We start from the raw sequence: 24,945 nt of genomic DNA on the forward strand, positions 1-24,945 counted from the left end.
TCCACATAACACAAACAAAACCAACAGTGTAACTTATACTGTAACTCCATGAATGTCATTGAGACATACTTTTATTAAATAGAAAAACTCCATTAAGTTAAATTTCATACATGTTTTTATTATTTTAAAAAATGTAGGCCTAGTCATTCGTTTTCTGCACTTGCACTGATCCTGTATGCATTTGAACAGCACACAGTAGGTTCACCGTAACATTTTCGAACCAACAGGATTGTCCAAAGGAGAATGACACCAGAGCCATATATAGAGATTTTTTTAAAGGCTTTGAATGATGGTAACAAAATGATGTGTCGCTCTGGATAAGAGCGTCTGCTAAATGACTTAAATGTAAATGTAAATGTAAATGTTCCGCACAACTGTAAACCAATGTGTGGAGTATTGAGGAGGAGCAGGGGAATTATGCCTCCCTAGAGAACGAGCTGAGGAATATCCTAGGGTTCAGCCTGGAGGGACAGGCCCTCAGTCTCCGTCTCCATGCTGAGGTTGTCCAGCAAAGCCACAAAGGGATTGGCCAAGCTATCCTCTATGGCAGCATAGATGAGGTAGAGGAGGCAGGCCACGATGAAGAAGACCAGGATCTGGACCCACAGAGGAACCAGGCGATGCTCCACTGCCCATCGCTGTAGGGTCATGGGACTAGCAGGGAGGTCTGGGTATTTAAACTGGACCGGTCGCCCCGCTGCACCCTTGATAGGCCTCCGACGGGTGGCACTGAAATAAAGGGGGGAATTAGCAACATTGTAGTACCCAAATACTATAGGTACATGGAATATAAATAGACTTAGGTAAACCAGAATTGTCCAACCCTGGTCCTAAAGAGCTGCTGCATTTTGTTTTAGTACTGTATATGAAGGAACCAATAGATTGCAGAATAACCCAGACAGGGTACCTTTCAATTAAAATACCGGTAGCAACTGACTGCTTAACCAGGTTTGGATAGAGGCTGATGTGACTGCAGGCTTCCTTAATTTCTCGTCTACTGTGTAGTGTATTTTTATGAGAGACTGGACTTACGCAATGCCAGTTGGTGTGGGTTCTGTCTCTGGGAACATCTCCATCAGAACATCTGTGACTGGCTCCTAAAGATCAGACAAACAGACGCACATATCAGAGACTGACACACACCAAAATAGATGAGAGGAAAGAGAAGTGTCCACACCAGTGTCCACCCTCACCACCTTAAAACAGGTCAGGTAGAATGCCAAAAATAGATAATTAAAAGTTAGGGGAAACAGGAAAGTCAGATAGACACTTGTGGTTATTGTGCTAGCTAGACCATAAGATTAAAGTCCTCAAGTGACAGTCAACTAATGTATCAACCTTTTCTTAGTAAAACATTAATTAAGGTATGAATGAGCACTAATTAAACCACTGGCTTGGTTATATACATGAAGACCCACCCAATTAAACTCACATACTGACAGTCAATTTATAAACAGAGTAATAGAATGAGCCCTGCAGATCTGCATGTAGACATGAAAGCACAAGTATATGAACTGTTGAAAAAGCGTAAAGAAAGAATCTAAAAGACTTGGATAAACAAGCTAATGTATGTGCCTTGATTTGCCGTTTGAAAAGGGATGTCTTAGGGGTGATGAATAGGGATCTGTTAGTCATCGTGTACTTGTCCACCGTCGCCGCTTCCTGCTAAAATAGGTGAGAAACAACGCAAATTAAATGTTACATCCTTGTTTCCCTCTCAGCCCTGTACACCCACACAATGTTTACCATAGCCCAGTGAATCACAGAAACCCTATAACCACCAACACCAGCCTGTCACTGATAAGATTATTGAACTGTTTGTCAGTACTACTGACCCAGTAGGGCCTGGGGCAAGGTCCTTGATTACTACTCCTGTTATTCCCTCTCTTGATTTCTGGTCCACTACTGGACAGAGGGATCCGACTCTCAAACTGTAGTTCCAGAGGAAAAGGTAAATACAGCATATCACTCCCTCATCACTCCAGTGAAGATTGATAGAATTGCATATTTTACATAGTAAATATGATCATTAAGACTAGATACCAAAACCAGTTCAAAACAAACTTCCCTCCTCCACCATCTGAGTAATGCTGAAGCTCTTAGAGTACGAAGAGGAGTCAACATCACAACCGCCTCTCAGAGACACTGACTGTGGCGACACCTGCAGGGGTTAGGACAGAACTTAAAAAGAAATATACACCAACAGCTTGCTGAATCCCTTAGAAGATACTCTCCATAAGTGAAAGAAACCCACCAAAATCCTTGCACCATCTTTGGAGTGAGAAAAGGGTGCCCAGACTCATGCACATTTTATAATGAACAAAAATATAAACGCAAAATGTAAAGTGTTGGTCCCATGTTTCATGAGCTAAAATCAAATATCCCAGAAATGTTCCATATGCACAAAAATCGTATTTCTCTCAAATTTTGTGCACAAATATGTTTACTTCCCTGTTCGTGAGCATTTCTCCTTTGCCAAGATAATCCATCCACCTGACTGGTATGACATATCAAGAAGCTGATTAAACAGCATAATCATTACACAGGTGTACCTTGTGCTGGGGACAATAAATGGCCACTCTTAAATGTGCAGTTTTGACATACAACAAAATGCCACAGATGTCTCAAGTTGAAGGAGCGTGCAATTGGCATGCTGACTGCAGGAATGTCCACCAAAGCTATTGCCAGATAATTTAATGTTAATTTCTCTACCATAAGCTGCCTCATATTTGGCAGTATGTCCAACCGGCTTCACAACCACGTGTAACCACACCAGCCCAGGACCTCCACTTCCGGCTTCTTCACCTGCGGGATGGTCTGAGACCAGCCACCCAGACAACTGATGAAACTGAGGGAGTATTTCTGTCTGTAATAAAGCCCTTTTGTGGGGAAAACTCATTCTGATTGGCTGGGCCTGGCTCCCAAGTGGGTGGGCCTATGCCCTCTCAGGCCCACCCATGGCTGTGCCCCTGCCCAGGACTACTCTCTGTTTATTATCTATGCATAGTCACTTTAACTCTACCTACATGTACATATTACCTCGACTAACCGGTGCCCCTGCACATTGACTCTGTACCGGTACCCCGTATATAGCCTCGCTATTGTCATTTTACTGCTGTCGTTGAATTATATTGTTATTTTATTTATTTTTTACTTAAGAAGATTTAAGAAAAATAAGTGTTAAAGCATTGTTGGTTAAGGGCTTGTAAAGTAAGTATTTCACCTGTTGTATTCGGCGCATGTGACAAAGAAAATTGTATTTAATTTTTATGAATTTATTTCAATTGACTGATTTCCTTATATGAACTGTCTCAGTAAAATCGTTGAAATTGTTGCAAGTTGCGTTTATATTGTTGTTCAGTATATATAAAATTAATTGCTAGCAGAAGGGGAGAGATCCCATGCCCATTGAAGAGGAATGTCCGTAAAAAGTAAGTCGTTATGAAAGTGTCACAGTAGGAGGAAGTTAGGTGAGTGTAGTGGTATATCCCTAAATCTGTGGGCAGTCCTAGTACAGAGGATGTTCTGCTCAGCACATGCCCATGTGAGGGGGGAAGCTGCTGCCCCCACTCTGCTGTGGCAGACGACTCAGCCACATTCCCATGATACCCTGCATTCCTCCTGTGATCGAATTCAAAGCGGCCCGGATCTCTTCGAACCAGCTGCCAGGGTGGCACTATTATCATCCCATTACACAAAAGCATTACCCTCATGAAATAATTCCATCACCCATTTTAAAACATTGAATTTGTGAATAAATAATACATAATGGTGTTGGTGGTATAATGAATAGGCAGATTTACCATTCTGGACAAAGGCATAAAACACTGATGATAGTGATATTCCGTGTTTTTATTATTCCGTGAGTGCGGTACCATCTATTAAAAGTAAGGAATAACTTAGCTGAGAACCACTCCTAAAATATAACTTATCTTTACATTGAGAGTTTTCATTATTAGATCCATGTCCAGAGATACCAATTACTGCCACCAGATGGCACTGCAGGCAATGTTCTCTCCTTTCATATCTTGAGTAACATGACATACTGTAACTGCAAAGGACATTTACTATTCTTAAAGGAATGAGAGGCTGAACATAGGTACTGATCTTTGCTTTGATCACAGGTCTGAAAACCAGAGTATGAATGCACTCACCCGCATGTCAACGTGCAGGTTTTCCTCCATTAATGAAACCGTCTCTGGGCTTCCTTGTTGTGAACCTGCAAAATCAGAGGCAGAAACCCATTAGATTAGATTGATTGCTGGTATATCAGCACAGTATGAGGGCAATTTATTTATATATTCAGTACCAGTCAAAAGTTGACATCTACTCATTCAAGGGTTTTTATTTATTTTACTATATTATAGAATAATAGTGAAGACATCAAAACTATGAACTAACACATATGGAATCATGTAGGAACCAAAAAAAGTGTTAAAAACAAATAAAAATATATGTTATATTCTTCAAGGTAGCCACCCTCTGCCTTGATGAGTTTTGCACTCTTGGCCTTCTCTCAACCAACTTCATGAGGTAGTCACCTGCAATGCATTTCAATTAACAGGTGTGCCTTGTTAAAAGTTCAAATGTGGGATTTATTTTCCTTCTTAATGCGTTTGAGCCAATCAGTTGTGACAAGGTAGGGGTGGTATAAAGAAGATTTGGTAAAAGACCAAGTCCATATTATGGCAAGAACAGCTCAAATAAGCAAAGAGAAACGACAGTCCATCATTACTTTAAGACAGGAAGGTCAGTCAATCCTGAACATTTTAAGTACTTTGAAAAAGTTTCTTCAAGTGCAGTCCAAAACCCATCAAGTGCTATGATGAAACTGGCTCTCATGAGGGCCGCCACATGAATGGAAGACCGAGTTACCTCTGCTGCAGAGGATAAGTTCATTAGAGTTACCAGCCTCAGAAATGGCAGCCCAAATAAATGCTTCATAGAGTTCACGTAACAGACACATGACAACATCAACTGTTTAGAGGAGACTGCGTGAATCAGGCCTTCATGGTCGAATTGCAGCAAAGAAACCACTACTAAAGGACACCAATAATAAAATACTTACTTGGGCTAAGAAACACAAGCAAAGAACATTAGACCAGTGGAAATCTGTCCTTTGGTCTGATGAGTCCAAATTTGAGATTTTTGGTTCCATCCGCCGTGTCTTTGTGAAACGCAGAGTAGGTGAACGGATGATCTCCGCATGTGTGGTTCCCACCGTGAAGCATGAGGAGGTGTGATGTGTGGGGGTGCTTTGCTGGTGACACAGTCAGTGATTTATTTAGAATTCAAGGCACACTTAACCAGCATGGCATCCCATCTGGTTTGCGCTTAGTGGGACTATCATTTGTTTTTCAACAGGACAATGACCCAACAAACCTCCAGGCTGTGTAAGGGCTATTTGACCAAGAAGGACAGCGAAGGAGTGATAACCCGATCACAACCTAATTGAGATGGTTTGGGATGAGTTGAAGGAAACGCAGCCAGCAAGTGCTCAGCATATGTGGGAACTCCTTCAAGACAGTTGGAAAAGCTGGTTGAGAGACTGCCAAGAGTGTGCAAAGCTGTCATTTAACACTTTTTTGGTTACTACATGATTCCAAATGTGTTATTTCATAGTTTTGATGTCTTCACTATTATTCTACAATGTAGAAAATTGTAAAAAATTAAGAAAGATCTTTGAATGAGTAGGTGTGTCCAAAGTAATATATACAGTGGGGAGAACAAGTATTTGATACACTGCCGATTTTGCAGGTTTTCCTACTTACAAAGCATGTAGAGGTCTGTCATTTTTATCATAGGTACACTTCAACTGTGAGAGACGGAATCTAAAACAAAAATCCAGAAAATCACATTGTATGATTTTTAAGTAATTAATTTGCATTTTATTGCATGACATAAGTATTTGATCACCTACCAACCAGTAAGAATTCCGGCTCTCACAGACCTGTTAGTTTTTCTTTAAGAAGCCCTCCTGTTCTCCACTCATTACCTGTATTAACTGCACCTGTTTGAACTCGTTACCTGTATAAAAAGACACCTGTCCACACACTCAATCAAACAGACTCCAACATCTCCACAATGGCCAAGACCAGAGAGCTGTGTAAGGACATCAGGGATAAATTGTAGACCTGTACAAGGCTGGGATGGGCTACAGGACAATAGCCAAGCAGCTTGGTGAGAAGGCAACAACTGTTGGCACAATTATTAGAAAATGGAAGAAGTTCAAGATGACGGTCAATCACCCTCGGTCTGGGGCTCCATGCAAGATCTCACCTCGTGGGGCATCAATGATCATGAGGAATGTGAGGGATCAGCCCAGAACTACACGGCAGGACCTGGTCAATGACCTGAAGAGAGCTGGGACCACAGTCTCAAAGAAAACCATTAGTAACACACTACGCCGTCATGGATTAAAATCCTGCAGCGCACGCAAGGTCCCCCTGCTCAAGCCAGCGCATGTCCAGGCCCGTCTGAAGTTTGCCAATGACCATCTGGATGATCCAGAGGAGGAATGGGAGAAGGTCATGTGGTCTGATGAGACAAAAATAGAGCTTTTTGCTCTAAACTCCACTCGCCGTGTTTGGAGGAATAGAAGGATGAGTACAACCCCAAGAACACCATCCCAACCGTGAAGCATGGAGGTGGAAACATCATTCTTTGGGGATGCTTTTCTGCAAAGGGGACAGGACGACTGCACCGTATTGAGGGGAGGATGGATGGGGCCATGTATCGCGAGATCTTGACCAACAACCTCCTTCCCTCAGTAAGAGCATTGAAGATGGGTCGTGACTGGGTCTTCCAGCATGACAACGACCCGAAACACACAGCCAGGGCAACTAAGGAGTGGCTCCGTAAGAAGCATCTCAAGGTCCTGGAGTGGCCTAGCCAGTCTCCAGACCTGAACCCAATAGAAAATCTTTGGAGGGAGCCGAAAGTCCGTATTGCCCAGCGACAGCCCCGAAACCTGAAGGATCTGGAGAAGGTCTGTATGGAGGAGTGGGCCAAAATCCCTGCTGCAGTGTGTGCAAACCTGGTCAAGAACTACAGGAAACGTATGATCTCTGTAATTGCAAACTAAGGTTTCTGTACCAAATATTCAGTTCTGCTTTTCTGACGTATCAAATACTTATGTCATGCAATAAAATGCAAATTAATTACTTAAAAATCATACAATGTGATTTTCTGGATTTTTGTTTTAGATTCCTTCTCTCACAGTTGAAGTGTACCTATGATAAAAATTACAGACCTCTACATGCTTTGTAAGTAGGAAAACCTGCAAAATTGTCAGTGTATCAAATACTTGTTCTCCCCACTGTATATATACACATAGTATGTATACATCATATAGACATATATATATATACACACACACATCATATAGACATATATATATATATATATATACAGTGGGGCAAAAAAGTATTTAGTCAGCCACCAATTGTGCAAGTTCTCCCACTTAAAAAGATGAGAGAGGCCTGTAATTTTCATCATAGGTACACTTCAATTATGACAGACAAAATCAGAAAAAAAATCCAGAAAATCACATTGTACGATTTTTAATGAATTTAATTGCAAATTATGGTGGAAAATAAGTATTTGGTCACCTACAAACAAGCAAGATTTCTGGCTCTCACAGACCTGTAACTTCTTCTTTAAGAGGCTCCTCTGTCCTCCACTCGTTACCTGTATTAATGGCACCTGTTTGAACTTGTTATCAGTATAAAAGACACCTGTCCACAACCTCAAACAGTCACACTCCAAACTCTACTATGGCCAAGACCAAAGAGCTGTCAAAGGACACCAGAAACAAAATTGTAGACCTGCACCAGGCTGGGAAGACTGAATCTGCAATAGGTAAACAGCTTGGTTAGAAGAAATCAACTGTGGGAGCAATTATTAGGAAATGGAAGACATACACAAGACCACTGATAATCTCCCTCGATCTGGGGCTCCACGCAAGATCTCACCCCGTGGGGTCAAAATGATCACAAGAACGGTGAGCAAAAATCCCAGAACCACACGGGGGGACCTAGTGAATGACCTGCAGAGAGCTGGGACCAAAGTAACAAAGCCTACCTGTAGTAACACACTACGCCGCCAGGGACTCAAATCCTGCAGTGCCAGACGTGTCCCCCTGCTTAAGCCAGTACATGTCCAGGCCCGTCTGAAGTTTGCTAGAGAGCATTTGGATGATCCAGAAGAAGATTGGGAGAATGTCATATGGTCAGATGAAACCAAAATATAACTTTTTGGTAAAAACTCAACTCGTCGTGTTTGGGGGACAAAGAATGCTGAGTTGCATCCAAAGAACACCATACCTACTGTGAAGCATGGGGGTGGAAACATCATGCTTTGGGGCTGTTTTTCTGCAAAGGGACCAGGACGACTGATCCGTGTAAAGGAAAGAATGAATGGGGCCATGTATCGTGAGATTTTGAGTGAAAACCTCCTTCCATCAGCAAGGGCATTGAAGATGAAACGTGGCTGGGTCTTTCAGCATGACAATGATCCCAAACACACCGCCCAGGCAACGAAGGAGTGGCTTCGTAAGAAGCATTTCAAGGTCCTGGAGTGGCCTAGCCAGTCTCCAGATCTCAACCCCATAGAAAATCTTTGGAGGGAGTTGAAAGTCCGTGTTGCCCAGCAACAGCCCCAAAACATCACTGCTCTAGAGGAGATCTGCATGGAGGAATGGGCCAAAATACCAGCAACAGTGTGTGAAAACCTTGTGAAGACTTACAGAAAACATTTGATCTCTGTCATTGCCAACAAAGGGTATATAACAAAGTATTGAGATAAACTTTTGTTATTGACCAAATACTTATTTTCCACCATAATTTGCAAATAAATTCATTAAAAATCGTACAATGTGATTTTCTGGATTTTTTTTTCTGATTTTGTCTGTCATAGTTGAAGTGTACCTATGATGAAAATTACAGGCCTCTCTCATCTTTTTAAGTGGGAGAACTTGCACAATTGGTGGCTGACTAAAATACTTTTTTGCCCCACTGTATATATATACACTGCTCAAAAAAATAAAGGGAACACTTAAACAACACAATGTAACTCCAAGTCAATCACACTTCTGTGAAATCAAACTGTCCACTTAGGAAGCAACACTGATTGACAATAAATTTCACATGCTGTTGTGCAAATGGAATAGACAAAAGGTGGAAATTATAGGCAATTAGCAAGACACCCCCAAAAAAGGAGTGATTCTGCAGGTGGTGACCACAGACCACTTCTCAGTTCCTATGCTTCCTGGCTGATGTTTTGGTCACTTTTGAATGCTGGCGGTGCTCTCACTCTAGTGGTAGCATGAGACGGAGTCTACAACCCACACAAGTGGCTCAGGTAGTGCAGTTCATCCACGATGGCGCATCAATGCGAGCTGTGGCAAAAAGGTTTGCTGTGTCTGTCAGCATAGTGTCCAGAGCATGGAGACGCTACCAGGAGACAGGCCAGTACATCAGGAGACGTGGAGGAGGCCGTAGGAGGGCAACAACCCAGCAGCAGGACCGCTACCTCCGCCTTTGTGCAAGGAGGTGCACTGCCAGAGCCCTGCAAAATGACCTCCAGCAGGCCACAAATGTGCATGTGTCAGCATATGGTCTCACAAGGGGTCTGAGGATCTCATCTCGGTACCTAATGGTAGTCAGGCTACCTCTGGCGAGCACATGGAGGGCTGTGCGGCCCCACAAAGAAATGCCACCCCACACCATGACTGACCCACCGCCAAACCGGTCATGCTGGAGGATGTTGCAGGCAGCAGAACATTCTCCACGGCGTCTCCAGACTCTGTCACGTCTGTCACATGTGCTCATGTGCTCAGTGTGAACCTGCTTTCATCTGTGAAGAGCACAGGGCGCCAGTGGCGAATTTGCCAATCTTGGTGTTCTCTGGCAAATGCCAAACGTCCTGCACGGTGCTGGGCTGTAAGCACAACCCCCACCTGTGGACGTCGGGCCCTCATACCACCCTCATGGAGTCTGTTTCTGACCGTTTGAGCAGACACATGCACATTTGTGGCCTGCTGGAGGTCATTTTGCAGGGCTCTGGCAGTGCACCTCCTTGCACAAAGGCGGAGGTAGCGGTCCTGCTGCTGGGTTGTTGCCCTCCTACGGCCTCCTCCACGTCTCCTGATGTACTGGCCTGTCTCCTGGTAGCGTCTCCATGCTCTGGACACTACGCTGACAGACACAGCAAACCTTTTTGCCACAGCTCGCATTGATGCGCCATCCTGGATGAACTGCACTACCTGAGCCACTTGTGTGGGTTGTAGACTCCGTCTCATGCTACCACTAGAGTGAGAGCACCGCCAGCATTCAAAAGAGACCAAAACATCAGCCAGGAAGCATAGGAACTGAGAAGTGGTCTGTGGTCACCACCTGCAGAATCACTCCTTTTTTGGGGGTGTCTTGCTAATTGCCTATAATTTCCACCTTTTGTCTATTCCATTTGCACAACAGCATGTGAAATTTATTGTCAATCAGTGTTGCTTCCTAAGTGGACAGTTTAATTTCATAGAAGTGTGATTGACTTGGAGTTACATTGTGTTGTTTAAGTGTTCCCTTTATTTTTTTGAGCAGTGTATATATATACACACAGGACAGACAGAGACACACACATTTCACTCTGATTCCAAAGTTGACATTAGAAAGTTACATCTTAATGATCATACCCGACTCTTCCTCCCCTTCACTGTCTGAGTACTGGTCTGCATCCCCTGTGCCACCGTTCTGCCTGGGCTGGGCAGGTTTTAGTAGCCTCTGCAACTTCCTCTCATATATAGACCTAGTGGTGGCTATCACACACACAAATATTAGATGAGAATACATTGTATAATAATATAGATAAATCGACCGTCTGTAAACAGTGTAGTCTGGGAATAATCTCACCTACAATGGGTCCAGCTTCCACTCCATATTTCAGTAGTGTGGTCTTGAGCTCATCATCTGTCAGTACACTGGGGTCTAACATCTCTGGATCTTTCTCCTCTTCCTGTGGGGACAACAAATTACCATGTATGATGAAAACACATTACACAACTTTTACCATAACTGAGAACTGTCTTTTAAACTAGACAGGGTAAAACAGTCATGTTGATCGTACTGATAGAAACATATATGTATCATGTCTACTATAATGACAATTGAATGCTGAATCAAACATCACGATAAGCTAGCTGTTACAGCAGAACATCAATATAACGGCAAGTTGTACAAAGTGGTTTAACAGCGGTTCAAATTCCACCCCCATTACAGCTTCTATAGAAGACACCCTGTTTTGTCTACAATTCAACTTATCCATAATGCTTGGTTCTAGCCTTTATTGAAAAATACTTCAGTGTTCATATATATTCTTTGACAGACTAGCAGACTAGCTGACAGTGCTGTAAGTTGCAAAGACGGCAATCAGGTACAGCATCAGCAGCCTTTGAAAGCATCAAGCATGTGTTCGACCAGAGAAAGCAGCTGAGAAGACATCTGAGAACACAACCCGGGTGTTAGTTACCAGAGCCAAAGTCACTATTACAGCTAAACCAAATCAAATCGGATTTGTCAAATACGCTGAAAACAACAGGTGTAGACCTTACCGTGAAATGCTTACTTACAAGCCCTTATCCAACAATGCAGTTAAGAAAATATTTACTAAATAAACCAAAAAAAAGTAACACAATAAAATAACAATAATGAGGCTATATACAGGGGGTACCGAGTCAATGTGAATGGGGTACAGGTTAGTCAAGGTAATATGTACATGTAGGTAAGGGTAAAGTGACTATGGATAGATAATAAACAGCAGCGTAAAAAAAAAAGGGGGGGGGGGGTCAATGCATATAGTCCGGGTATCCATTTGATTAGTTGTTCAGCAGATTTATTGCTTGGGGGTAGAAGCTGTTAAGGAGCCTTTTCGACCTACACTTGACACTCCGGTACCACCTGCCATGCAGTAGCAGAGAGAACAGGCTATGACTTGGGTGGCTGGAGTCTGACAATTTTTTGGGCCTTCCTCTGACACGCCTAGTAGAGGTCCTGGATGGCAGGAAGCTTGGCCCCAGTGATGTACTGGGCCGTATGATAGTGATGCGCGGGTTGACTCATAACCCGCCAGTCCCCACAGGCTGGGTTTAGGGTCATTAAATATTGTGTGGCTGTAGGGCGGGTGGGTAGCGGGCAGGTGGAATAAAGAGAAACAATACCTTTAAAAAACAGAAATGTATCATTATTGTGCAATTTACATAATGTACATTGAGGTTTTTCTTTCATTATTTTAGGCTATCTGGAATGAGTGCATAACCCTAAACTTTAGGGCTTAACTGTATGCGCGCCAAATTGCCTACACAGCCAATCCCCAAATGATGCTTTTGGGAATGGGCAGAAAAAGTTATCAATCCACAGAGGCAAAAAGAAAAAGATAAATGCTGCGAAATGAGAGTTGAAAATAAAGAGAAGGGAGGGCCAGACAAGTAATGTTAGGAAAAGATTTGGTGAAGTGGTAAAAGAGGATGATAGCAGTGCCGGCGATGTTATGTGACCCGATTTAGGAAACTAGGCGTATGTCACAAGTCACAACTTCACAGGAGAGCTGTTTGAATGTAAAAAAATATTTTTATGTGATGATTGTGAGGTGCTTTACAAATTTGACAGTCACAAGACAGGACTTCAAATAGGCCTATGGCATGTCAGGGGAACTGTAGCCTACTGTTTAGATGGGTTAAATGAAAACTGAAATCTAGACGACTAACCAGAATAACCTACTGTTAATAATACTAGTCCAGTGTGAATCGACATCCCTGTGTTTTGAGAGAAAATGTCTGAGTTTTACAGGTGTTGCTCACGGTTTGAGCAAGAAAACAAGACCTGAGTGGATAAATTGAACAAAGTGCTACACATAGCCTATATATGAATGGCCTACACGTAACAACTTTCACAGTGAATGCTTTTGTTTATATGTTTTGTGCAAATGAATTGAACATCACCAAATGCACCATTAAAAAAATATTGTGCCTGTTTAACGCAACCCTTGCTGTTAATAGATCGCAAAGCAGCATCCAACTGAGCTACACGTTTGGAACAAGTTCACTTTCTCATCCATAGCCTGAAAACGCATATCAAGCGCAAGTTAACTGTTAAACACATCTGAAGGTTGGGGGGCATTTAGGAAGTCTTCTACTGCGGATCGGTAAAATATCCTAATGATTATGATCACACTTCCTCAATTCAAATATTATGGCGACACTATAATAAAGATGGTTTGGTATGGTTTAGAAACTTGGGAACCAAGCTCGAATTATCAGTGTATCCTGTTATCGCCTGGACTTGTTGAAATATCTTCACACCTAGAAAAACAAACCTCCAGGATTCCGTCAAAACGGTCAATTTAAAAAACAATAATTACTGGGGGCATATCCCGTCTGAATTGTCCTCAGGAATAACGTATATTCTGGGGTAATAAATACATAACCAACGTTCTCTAGTAAAAACTAGTCCTGTGCAAATTGGGCTATAGTCTTAAGCAATAAGGCTTAAGGTTTATGGCCAATATACCACGGCTAAGGGCTATTCTTAGGCACGACGAGTGCCTGGACACAGCCCTTAGCCGTGATATATTGGCCATATACCACGAACCCCCGAGGTGCCTTATTGCTACTGGTTACCAACGTAATTAGGGCAGTAAAAATAATATGTTTTGTCATACCTGTGGTATACGGTCTGATATACCATGGCTGTCAGCCAATCAGCATTCAGGATTGGTAGCACAGTTTATAATTAATAATAACTCATGCAAAATTAAGCATTTCTTGCAGTAAAATAATACACCAAATGTCATCAAAATTTGGATTTGGTAACAGGAGTGGAGAAATATGATTGATTTCTTTCTGCATCTTGAGAGAATGCAATGCTCAGTTAGATACGATCTGTAGAGGTGCTGTCTTCATAATAAAAGTTGATAGTATTTCAACTACATAAAATATGCATTGCTTTATTGTATTTTCATCCCAGTCCATAAACGTCTTTGCTCCGCAAAAGATGACAGAAAAAACTTTACCGATGTCAACTACTATAGATTGAAGAATTAATTCTATCGATCTATTACATTATTCTTTTGTGCAAGGGTATATTTAGTCGTCAAGGGCAACATATGACAAAAGAAAAGCTATAAGTATCTCATTATAGACAAGTTGACTAACAAATAGCCTACCAACATGTTGTAAATTATAAGCAGAAACATATCTAAATCGGGCAAAACAAAATCGTGCACCCCCTGTCAAAAAAATCGTTCCGCAGTCTTTGAATGTCGCCTATAGCGCATTTTCTATATTTGCGGGTTAGGGTTGGGAGAGAGCCTCAGATTTTCATTTTATCACATATAGTCGTGCGGTTGCAGATGGGTTATTAGAAATGTCTTGCCGGTGAACAAACAGCTGACCCGAGCACCACTACAGTAAGCACTACCCTCAGTAGCGCCTTACAGTCGGATGCCGAGCAGTTGCCATACCAGGCGGTGATGCAACCAGTCAGGATGCTCTCGATGGTGCCTATTTCTACAATGTATCTTCTTAAAATCTGATTTGAAACCTAACATTAACCACACTGCTAACCTTAAATTAAGACCAAAAAGCGAATTCTTGTTGAACGCTCTAGTTAAGTGTGAAACCACACTGAATGATGGCATGGCATTGGTGACTCAGTTCTGGAAGACCCCCCCTTCATGGGCCCCTCCCTGCTCCCTTCACCCTCCCCTGCCCCCCCTCTGCAGACCAGCCAGCCAGCCAGGCCGACTATATAGCTGACCTTGCAGAGTTCAGGGTATTAGTTGATATGGGGTTACAACAGCTGCATGCAACCTTGTGTCCTGCCTTTACTATAGGCAGTCACCCTGGGACAGTATCAAGAACATGTTTAACTTAGTTTACCAGAAGATCTGACCCCATAGACATAGCAAACACTGCATGCTAAATGTTAGTATAAAGTACAGTAAAGTATAGTATTAGTTTATAGTTGACTACCTCTGCTAAGCTAAAAACCATTTGAACGTTCCCTGGTGAGCAAATGACTGAATAAGGGAGGGACACATAATATTAAACAACGGGTGGGTCTAATCCTGGATGCTGATAAAACCGCATAAATTACTTATGATCAGAGTTTATATGAGATCGATTCCTATTCCCAAATAGATTAGGAGGACTGGGTATAGAAAGCTCAATTGATCTAGATCAGAACACATATGTTGGCTTGATCCAGTATACGTTATAAAGCGTTTCACTCGAGCTACTTGATACAAAATAATTAGCTAGCCATCCGATTGACATGATAGGTCTACTTACAAAGTCCTGACTGTCCTGTACTTCAACAACATCGTCATCTTCCTCATCACTAGAGAAATCTGCAGCACTTTTCTGAACGATATGTTTCAAATATAGTTCCACATAAACTTGCTTCTTGCTCTCCACCGCAGGCAGGGTAACGTTGTGGGCTATTAACTCCGACTTCAGTCTCGGCTTGGAGAACTGAGCGGGGTCTTCTACAAACACGGGCATGTCACGCGTCCAGGGGCCGACCAATACACCAAAGCAAGCAATATGCCAACTTGTTTAGCAAGCTAGCTATTCAAGTAAAGAGACGGTCCAATGCCAATGAACCAGCAATCGTTGCTAGCTAGCTACGGCGTCACTCAGCCGGAGAAACAGGTGCTCACGCCTGGAAGAGGGCAGAGGGGACGAGTTACTTGATTTGCCAGCCAACATGGTCAAGCAAGCAGCTGCAACTGTAGGAGCTACAGTAAGTTAGCTAACTGAGCTAATTGAATCAGACTAGTCATGATTTCTTAGCTACGTCAGTGGCATTTCACTTTAATAGTATTAACTGACATTAGTTGTTGATACCGTTTTTATGCATTATTTAGCGCTTATAGCCTTAAAATAGTTACCTTTGTTTGGCTGGTACTGCAATGCAGGCACGGTTCGGTTGTCGTCTGTTTCTCTGATTTGGCGCCGAATTACTTTTGTGTCGCTTCTTGATTAAATGCTTTTTCAAGTCACACTTGCTTGCGTTTACAACTGTCACTTTGACTAAATACTTTTCTACATTTACATGTGAGGCTGGCTGGGGCATCATTTGGTGAAGCAACAGGTAGATTTTTGTACTTTACCAGGTTTGTCATATATATATATAGATACAGTTAAAGTCGGAAGTTTACCTACACCTTAGCCAAATACATTTAAACTCCGTTTTTCACAATTCCTGACATTTAATCCTAGTAAAAATACCATGTTTTAGGTCAGTTAGGATCACCACTTTATTTTAAGAATGTGAAATGTCAGAATAATAGTAGAGAGAATTAATTATTTCAGCTTTTATTTCTGTCATCACATTCCCAGTGGGTCAGAAGTTTACATACACTCAATTAGTATTTGGTAGCACTGCCTTTAAATTGTTTAATTTAGGTCAAATGTTCAGGTAGCCTTCCACAAGCTTCCCACAATACGTTGGGTGAATTTTGGCCCAATCCTCCTGACAGAGCTGGTGTAACTGAGTCAGGTTTGTAGGCCTCCTTGCTCGCACACGCTTTTTCAGTTCTGCACACACATTTTCTATGGGATTGATGTCAGGGCTTTGTGATGGCCACTCCAATACCTTGACTTTGTTGTCCTTAAGCCATTTTGCCACAACTTTGGAAGTATGCTTGGGGTCATTGTTCATTTGGAAGACCCATTTGCGACCAAGCTTTACCTTCCTGACTGATGTCTTGAGATGTTGCTTCAATATCTCCACATAATTTTCCTCCCTCATGATGCCATCTATTTTGTGAAGTGCATCAGTCCCTCCTGCAGCAAAGCACCCCCACAACATTATGCTGCCACTCCCGTGCTTCATGGTTGGGATGGTGTTCTTCGGCTTCCAAGCCTCCCCCTTTTTCCTCCAAACATAACGATGGTCATTAAGGCCAAACAGTTCTATTTTTGTTTCATCAGACCAGAGGACATTTCTCCAAAAAGTACGATCTTTGTCCCCATGTGCAGTTGCAAACCGTAGTCGGGCTTTTTATGGCGACTTTTCAGGTTATGTCAATATAGGACTCATTTTACAGTGGATCTAGATGCTTTGTACCTGTTTCCTCCAGCATCTTCAAAAAGTCCTTTGCTGTTGTTCTGGGATTGATTTGCACTTTTCGCACCAAAGTACGTTCATCTCTAGGAGACAGAACGCGTCTCCTTCCTGAGCGGTGTGATGGCTGCGTGGTCCCATGGTGTTTGTACATGCATACTATTGTTTGTACAGATGGTGGTACCTTCAGGCATTTGGAAATTGCTCACAAGGATGAACCAGACTTGTGGAGGTCGACAATTTATTTCCTGAGGTCTGGGCTGATTTCTTTTGATTTCCCCATGATGTCAAGCAAAGAGGCACTGAGTTTGAAAGTAGGCCTTGAAATACATCCACAGGTACACCTCCAATTGACTCGAATTATGTCAATTAGCCTATCAGAAGCTTCTAAAGCCATGACATAATTTTCTGGAATTTTCCAAGCTGTTTAAAGGCACAGTCAACTTAGTTTATGTCAACTTCTGACCCACTGGAATTGTGATACAGTGAATTATAAGTGAAATAAACAATTGTTTGTAAACAATTGTTGGAAAAATGACTTGTGTCATGCACGAAATAGATGTCCTAACCGACTTGTCAAAACTAAAGTTTGTTAACAATAATTTGTGGAGTGGTTGAAAAACAAGTTTTAATGATTCCAACCTAAGTGTATGTAAACTTCCGACTTCAACTGTATGTGTGTATATATATATATATGTGTGTGTATAATGTGTGTGTGTGTATATATATATATATGTGTATATATATGTGTGTGTGTGTACATATATATATACTGCTCAAAAAATAAAGGGAACACTAAAATAACACATCCTAGATCTGAATGAATGAAATATTCCTATTAAATACTTTTTTCTTTACATAGTTGAATGTGCTGACAACAAAGTCACACAACAATTATCAATGTAAATCAAATTTATCAACCCATGGAGGTCTGGATTTGGAGTCACACTCAAAATTAAAGTGGAAAACCACACTACAGGCTGATCCAACTTTGATGTAATGTCCTTAAAACAAGTCAAAATGAGGCTCAGTAGTGTGTGTGGCCTCCACGTGCCTGTATGACCTCCCTACAACGCCTGGGCATGCTCCTGATGAGGTGGTGGATGGTCTCCTGAGGGATCTCCTCCCAGACCTGGACTAAAGCATCCGCCAACTCCTGGACAGTCTGTGGTGCAACGTGGCGTTGGTGGATGGAGCGAGACATGATGTCCCAGATGTGCTCAATTGGATTCAGGTCTGGGGAACGGGCGGGCCAGTCCATAGCATCAATGCCTTCCTCTTGCAGGAACTGCTGACACACTCCAGCCACATGAGGTCTAGCATTGTCTTGCATTAGGAGGAACCCAGGGCCAACCGCACCAGCATATGGTCTCACAAGGGGTCTGAGGATCTCATCTCGGTACCTAATGGCAGTCAGGCTACCTCTGGCGAGCACATGGAGGGCTGTGCGGCCCCCCAAAGAAATGCCACCCCACACCATGACTGACCCACCGCCAAACCGGTCATGCTGGAGGATGTTGCAGGCAGCAGAACGTTCTCCACGGCGTCTCCAGACTCTGTCACGTCTGTCACATGTGCTCAGTGTGAACCTGCTTTCATCTGTGAAGAGCACAGGGCGCCAGTGGCGAATTTGCCAATCTTGGTGTTCTCTGGCAAATGCCAAACGTCCTGCACGGTGTTGGGCTGTAAGCACAACCCCCACCTGTGGACGTCGGGCCCTCATACCACCCTCATGGAGTCTGTTTCTGACCGTTTGAGCAGACACATGCACATTTGTGGCCTGCTGGAGGTCATTTTGCAGGGCTCTGGCAGTGCTCCTCCTGCTCCTCCTTGCACAAAGGCGGAGGTAGCGGTCCTGCTGCTGGGTTGTTACCCTCCTACGGCCTCCTCCACGTCTCCTGATGTACTGGCCTGTCTCCTGGTAGTGCCTCCATGCTCTGGACACTACGCTGACAGACACAGCAAACCTTCTTGCCACAGCTCGCATTGATGTGCCATCCTGGATGAGCTGCACTACCTGAGCCACTTGTGTGGGTTGTAGACTCCGTCTCATGCTACCACTAGAGTGAAAGCACCGCCAGCATTCAAAAGTGACCAAAACATCAGCCAGGAAGCATAGGTACTGAGAAGTGGTCTGTGGTCACCACCTGCAGAACCACTCCTTTATTGGGGGTGTCTTGCTAATTGCCTATAATTTCCACCTGTTGTCTATTCCATTTGCACAACAGCATGTGAAATTTATTGTCAATCAGTGTTGCTTCCTAAGTGGACAGTTTGATTTCACAGAAGTGTGATTGACTTGGAGTTACATTGTGTTGTTTAAGTGTTCCCTTTATTTTTTTGAGCAGTGTATATATATATATATATATATATATATATATATATATATATATATAATGTGTGAGTATATGTTATAGATGTTTCATTCTCAGGATAAACCGAAACATGCCCATACAGTACCTATGAGGAGGTCCACAGGTGACGTAACCTACCTCTGGCTCAGTCGTTTTCCATATCCTCCGGACCCTCCATAGTTATCAATTTTTCCTGTCGTCTTCTGTCATTTAGGCTGGCATAAAGAACCCAAGACATAGAAAGAATGTGGAAGCTTGAGCATACAGTCATGCTTGCGGAAGAAAAGAGGATGCTTATTGGTTTACCGGCTTCGAAAGGTAGGCCTAAGCTATGCCCTGTACTATAGGACCTGAGTAACAAATATCCTGTTACCAGTTTGTCTACCTGTATGTAGGCTATGTGTCTGGGTTTGGTTTGTTTCCCATGAGATCACAGTGGCGGGCTTGGGTCCTCGTTTTGTCACAATTGTCTTACATTATTACACCCAGTGGCTTCAGCAGCCATTCCCTCTTCCTGGCAGTTTTCTCAGAGACAGGTTTTATTTACTCCTTGAAAAGGTGGATGATGTGAGTACAACAGCTGTTTTAAAAGGATACACATGCCAAACAAGGTGACTGAGGCAGATTTACTGGCATGTGGACATAGACAGTGATAGAGTACCAACCTCATTGCATTTGCTCCAGGCAGGGAGGAATGCCAGATTTTTAAACAGTGCTCTAGGCATCTAGGCAGATGTAGATAGGGGACTGAGCAGCTGGAGGGAGGATAAGGATCTGACAGGATACTACATCCTATCTCCAACACAAAGGATAGAAGGTGTTACTGCTTTAGGCTATCACTAAATGATGGACAGCTGATTTGATTAATTTTCAGACAAAAAATATTATTTGGCTATTTAAAATGTTATATGAAGATCCTATTGTTGATTTGGAGAACAGATTTTGCGATATCTATGGTTATTTTAATTTTATTTAACTTTTATTTAACTAGGCAAGTCAGTTAAGAACAAATTCTTATTTTACAATGATGGCCTACCCCCGGCCAAACCCTCCACTAATCCTTACAACGCTGGGCCAATTGTGCGCCGCCCTATGAATCAATAAGTAATAGATGTACAATAATTAAAGAGGCTATGACTATATGCAAGTGATAGAAGCAAAATTATATTCCTTCCTCATGGTCTATGTTTAGAATAGAGTCGATACCCTGGTTGCGTTTCCACTCTGTACACAATGGCTTTAAACCCTACATGACATACCAGAGAGAAATCACATAGGAATAGAAAGCCATAGAACACAGGCGTGACTAAATGATCAGGGAAAACAACAAACTTCTGAATAGTCCCAATGTGCTTCTTTTGTTTATTAGCCTCCAAAATGTTATGCAGCAATATGTTGAGACACATTATTTTAATATCAAAAGCTGGAAAAATAGTAATTATAACGGGCAGGTTGCAGGGAGGCACTGGTCAGGATTTAAAACTCATATCCCTTTGAATAATTGACCAAAGAAACTGAACTGGTAGTATTCAAGGCCTCGAAGGAAATAAATTATAGTATCTCATTATTCTTTTATTTTTCCAACTGATTCCTCGGTGAATGAACATGAACATGTGTTTTTGACGGAGGAAACTCAAATATTAGGCTATACGTACAGTGATCCCTATTCAACGCATCATTCTAAAATATCTATCTGCAAGCCATTTAATACCCAATTACAGAAATACTCTTTCCAAATCTTTCAATCAATGTCTAAAGGGAAAAGGTAAAGCGTTAATCAAAAGGGTGTTTGTGGTTTTAAAGGGAAGCAGTGAATACAAGACAGATTATGTAAACAGTTATTTCTATTCAGTGGCAGGCCTCTTCCTGACGTTTGGAACCACAGACAAAGGATTGGAGAATGACCTCAGCATTGATTCATTCATGACTGAGACACAGAGAACTAAGCAGTTTTGGGTAATTAACTAAATCTTTGTGCAAACAGAGGCAATATTTGGGATTGGGAACTGGACGATAAGCTTTAGTTGCATGGACAGAACAGTCTGCCCATTTAAGATATGCTATTTTTAGAGACTCAGCCTTGTTCAATCAAAACTGGTAGCCTAACAGTGTTTCCAGGATAAGTCCAAAACACACAACCCTCACACCTCAAGAATTCTTTTTAATCAAAAACAATGCAATAGAAATGAATGTTCTTCTGTTGCAAACCAATTCCCTATACAGCATACCCAAAGCTATAGAGAGACATCCAAACACATTATTTAACAAACGGGCCAACTGTACCTACCATTAGTGCAATGTCTTCTGTGCAGCCCTTCTGACTGAAATACATACATAAATCACTGTTAAAGGTCAAATGCAGCCATTTTTATCTTAATATCAAATCATTTCTGGGTAACTATTAAGTACCTTACTGTGATTGTTTTTGTTTAAAATGTTCAAAAGCTTCTTAGTAAAGAGCAATTTCTCAAGCAAGAATTTTGCTAGGACTCTCTGGGAGTGGTCTGGTGGGGAGGGGGAAACTGAACACTAGCTGTTTTTGACAGAGAGGTTTGGAACTCTGTTTCTTATTGGTCTATGAACTAATTCACCGCCTGCTGATGTCACCAGGAAGGCCACAAGAACAGGCTGAAATTTCAGGCTCTATTTTCTAAATGTTCTTACACTAAAATGGCATTATCATCATTTTCATAATTTCATAGTGTGGAAATATATATAAAACACAGGAGAATCATGTTTTTGACTACATTGGGCTTTTAACTCAATCACTGTTAACTCACCCCTTCTCTTTATTGGTCTGTACCAGTCAGACACATCCCCTGTTCACTTTATTCGGGTCATTCAAGCTGGCCATCTCTGCTGAGGAAAAAGTACAAACATAAAATGCCTGGATGCTGTAGTCTAGCTCAGGGAAGAAAATGGGGAACTGAGGAGGACAGAGGCAGTATTTGTTGAAATTGTATCGAGAGCAAAGCTGAGGTATTTGAGGCACAGGGGGGCCAGGTATTTGTCAGTCAGTGTTCAGGGTTTCTGGTGCTTTCTGTGTCTCCAACTCAAACAACAAAAGCCCCATTGAGGCAAGCTTTTTTTTCTCTGAACTCGAGCACAAAGCTTCCTGTACGGCTGTGACTGTCCACTGCAGAACAGGGCTTCTGCTCTGCAGTGGACAGTTATTCAGACAAAACACAAAGAGGGTAGGACGATTATAGACTGCCAACCAATTTTGTTCTTAAACCTGCACTTTTCTATGTGGGGTTTGTAGACTGAGTATATTAAAACATTAAGAACACCTGCTCTTTCCATGACATAAACTGACCATGTGAATCCAGGTGAAAACTATGATCCCTTATTGATGTCACTGGTAAATCCACTTCAATCCTTGTAGATAAAGGGGAGGAGACAGGTTAAAGAAGGGTTTTTAAGCCTTTAGACAATTGAGACATGAATTGTGTATGTGTGCCATTCAGAGGGTGAATGGGCAAGACAAAAGATTTAAGTGCCTTTGAACGGGGTATGGTATTAGGTGCCAGGCGCACCGGTTTGTGTCAAGAACTGCAATGCTGCTGGGTTTTTCATTTTCAGTTTAAATTTCCTGTATGTATCAAGAATGGTCCACCACCCAAAGGACATCCAGCCAACTTGACACAACTATGGGAAGCATTGGAGTCAACATGGGCCAGCATCCCTGTGGAACGCTTTCGACACCTTGTAGAGTACATGCCTTGACAAATTGAGGCTGTTCTGAGGATAAAAGTTAATACTTAATATTAGGAATGTGTTCCTAATGTTTGGTACACTCAGTGTATATAGCTGTATTATAGGTGAAAAAGAGTCAGGCCATCTTAAGACAGAAAGTGTACAGAGGACAGGCCAAAATGCAATAGAACTAAGGCTACAGTACATTCAGCTTGATTTGCACTGTCCTTTGTACCTGGAATTAATGCTTTAGATATGAAGGCCCTACAGTACCTAAAATTATATGACAATGTTCTAGTAACTTACTGTACCATCTTGCCTGTCATTGTACTATTGTCCCATCTCATTATTATTCTGTTCTAATAGTCTCCCAGCCAGCCAGGGTGATCATTCATTTGTCCGGCAGACATTAGATGGCTATTATTGGTGAGAATATTCCCTGCTCACTTTTTTGGAAGGCAGTGAGCTCTCACACCCCTAATAAGTCTCCTTTCCCCAGACACCCAATTCAAACCTTGGGTTGACAGCCTCCTCTGGCCCCCTCCCTCCTCCAGATCCCATAACGCCAGGGAGCCTACTGATGCATGTCCAGGCATAAATTAGCAAGGCCTCTGCTCTGCTGTGTGTCAGACACTGGCCAGACGATAAGGTGAATCTCAGGGAAGCACAGCCAGGAGGATTAGCACTAATCCCAAACATCCTACAACGTTTCATCTCCACTGGGAGCCAATTGAAGTCATTGTCACACTGTCAGACACACCAGAAGTGTATGTCAGTGTGCATGTAATATATGTCTGTGTGGAATGTAATCACATACATACTGTGGAGTAATGGACAAAACAAAATGAAGATAAAAGAGATTCTAAGTGCAGAGGTTCTGGGTTGCCCTTCACTATTACAGTGCAGGATACGATACATTCCATTATTTGCAGTTGTGTTTTAAACTCCATCTCACAGAGGTATTTGCTTGTTTCCCTAATACACAGGAATAAGGGAGAGCAATCAAATGTCTAGCGAGTCACATTGCAACCCACTATTCATTCAATACACATGCACCTACTACTGTCAGACTACACAGTCACTATCACAGACCAAACACTGCATTCTGTAAGCAGAAGAACAACAGTAAGATCTTCTTATTTGAAGCTGCCTTTTTCATACAACCAGATAACAATTATCAAAACATGGACAAGTAGCTTTCACACACTAGCCCTAAGCCCACAGTTTACTGATGGGCAGATTTATTCGATGTAATAAATCTTTCACTTACCTCCATTTCCTCATCTTCTGGCTGTGTCCTCGCTGGAGCGAGTAGGCTATGGCATCCCCTCAGCCTGATACTGTAGAGAGACAATGGGTAGTGGGGGGGAGGAGTTAATGTGTAAGCAGGAGGCGAGAGAAGACTGGAGAGACCGAGGGAGTAAAGCAGAATGAAAACTGAAAGAGAGAGAGAGACTTTTGGAGGATCAATTGCTGACAATACTCATAAATTCACAAATCTGACGAAATGCTGCTGGAATGGCAATTTTAGAAACCCCAGTTGCCATGATGGAGAATAATCAAGCAAAAATCCCTCTTCACATGGGGAAATGAAAGGGGAAAAACACAAGGACTGGGAGAGAGAATGTGTCCTGGCTTTTAACAAGTCCTTATTTTAGGGGGTTTCTTTGAATGAGAGTTCTTAAGATTCCGAGTTGGCAGTGTGCCCATGTGTGTTGGAGCCGGGGAGAAGAGGAGGGATGCAGAGGATAAAAGAGAGGGTTGAGGTAGGGGGGGGT

General features: G+C 42.3%; 1 protein-coding gene across 9 annotated transcripts; it reads right to left on the bottom strand.

Moving 5' to 3' along the window:
• Positions 1-39: 39 nt before the first annotated feature.
• Positions 40-24,688, bottom strand: lemd1 (LEM domain containing 1). Of its 9 annotated transcripts, none has more exons than XM_071372315.1 (12): positions 24,438-24,688; positions 22,252-22,330; positions 21,759-21,792; positions 20,137-20,267; positions 10,905-11,007; positions 10,688-10,810; positions 4,155-4,219; positions 2,069-2,161; positions 1,836-1,931; positions 1,576-1,665; positions 1,033-1,097; positions 40-729 (listed from the first exon to the last, which is right to left on the bottom strand). In XM_071372315.1, the coding sequence occupies exons 4-12, from the start codon at positions 20,194-20,196 to the stop codon at positions 450-452; spliced, it is 975 nt and encodes a 324-aa protein (XP_071228416.1). In that variant the 5' UTR covers positions 20,197-20,267; positions 21,759-21,792; positions 22,252-22,330; positions 24,438-24,688; the 3' UTR covers positions 40-449. The 9 variants fall into 9 exon arrangements, with proteins under 9 accessions (XP_071228416.1, XP_071228417.1, XP_071228415.1 ...); XM_071372316.1 differs by having other exon boundaries at positions 20,137-20,263; positions 22,252-22,327; positions 24,438-24,684; XM_071372314.1 differs by having other exon boundaries at positions 20,137-20,263; positions 24,438-24,684.
• Between the last annotated feature and the right edge of the window lie 257 nt (positions 24,689-24,945).

This window comes from Salvelinus alpinus, chromosome 28 (assembly GCF_045679555.1).
Source record: "Salvelinus alpinus chromosome 28, SLU_Salpinus.1, whole genome shotgun sequence".
Taxonomy (NCBI): Eukaryota; Metazoa; Chordata; class Actinopteri; order Salmoniformes; family Salmonidae; genus Salvelinus; species Salvelinus alpinus.

Bases quoted from the DNA above. Each gene is read 5' to 3' on its own strand.
- lemd1 (XM_071372311.1), bottom strand. From the start codon at position 15,550: ATGCCCGTGTTTGTAGAAGACCCCGCTCAGTTCTCCAAGCCGAGACTG. The intron at 1,932-2,068 runs GGAAGTTTGTTT...CTGGAACTACAG, and splicing joins TTACTCAGATGGTGGAGGAG to TTTGAGAGTCGGATCCCTCT. The intron at 1,666-1,835 runs GTCAGTAGTACT...CACCTATTTTAG, and splicing joins CTTGCCCCAGGCCCTACTGG to CAGGAAGCGGCGACGGTGGA.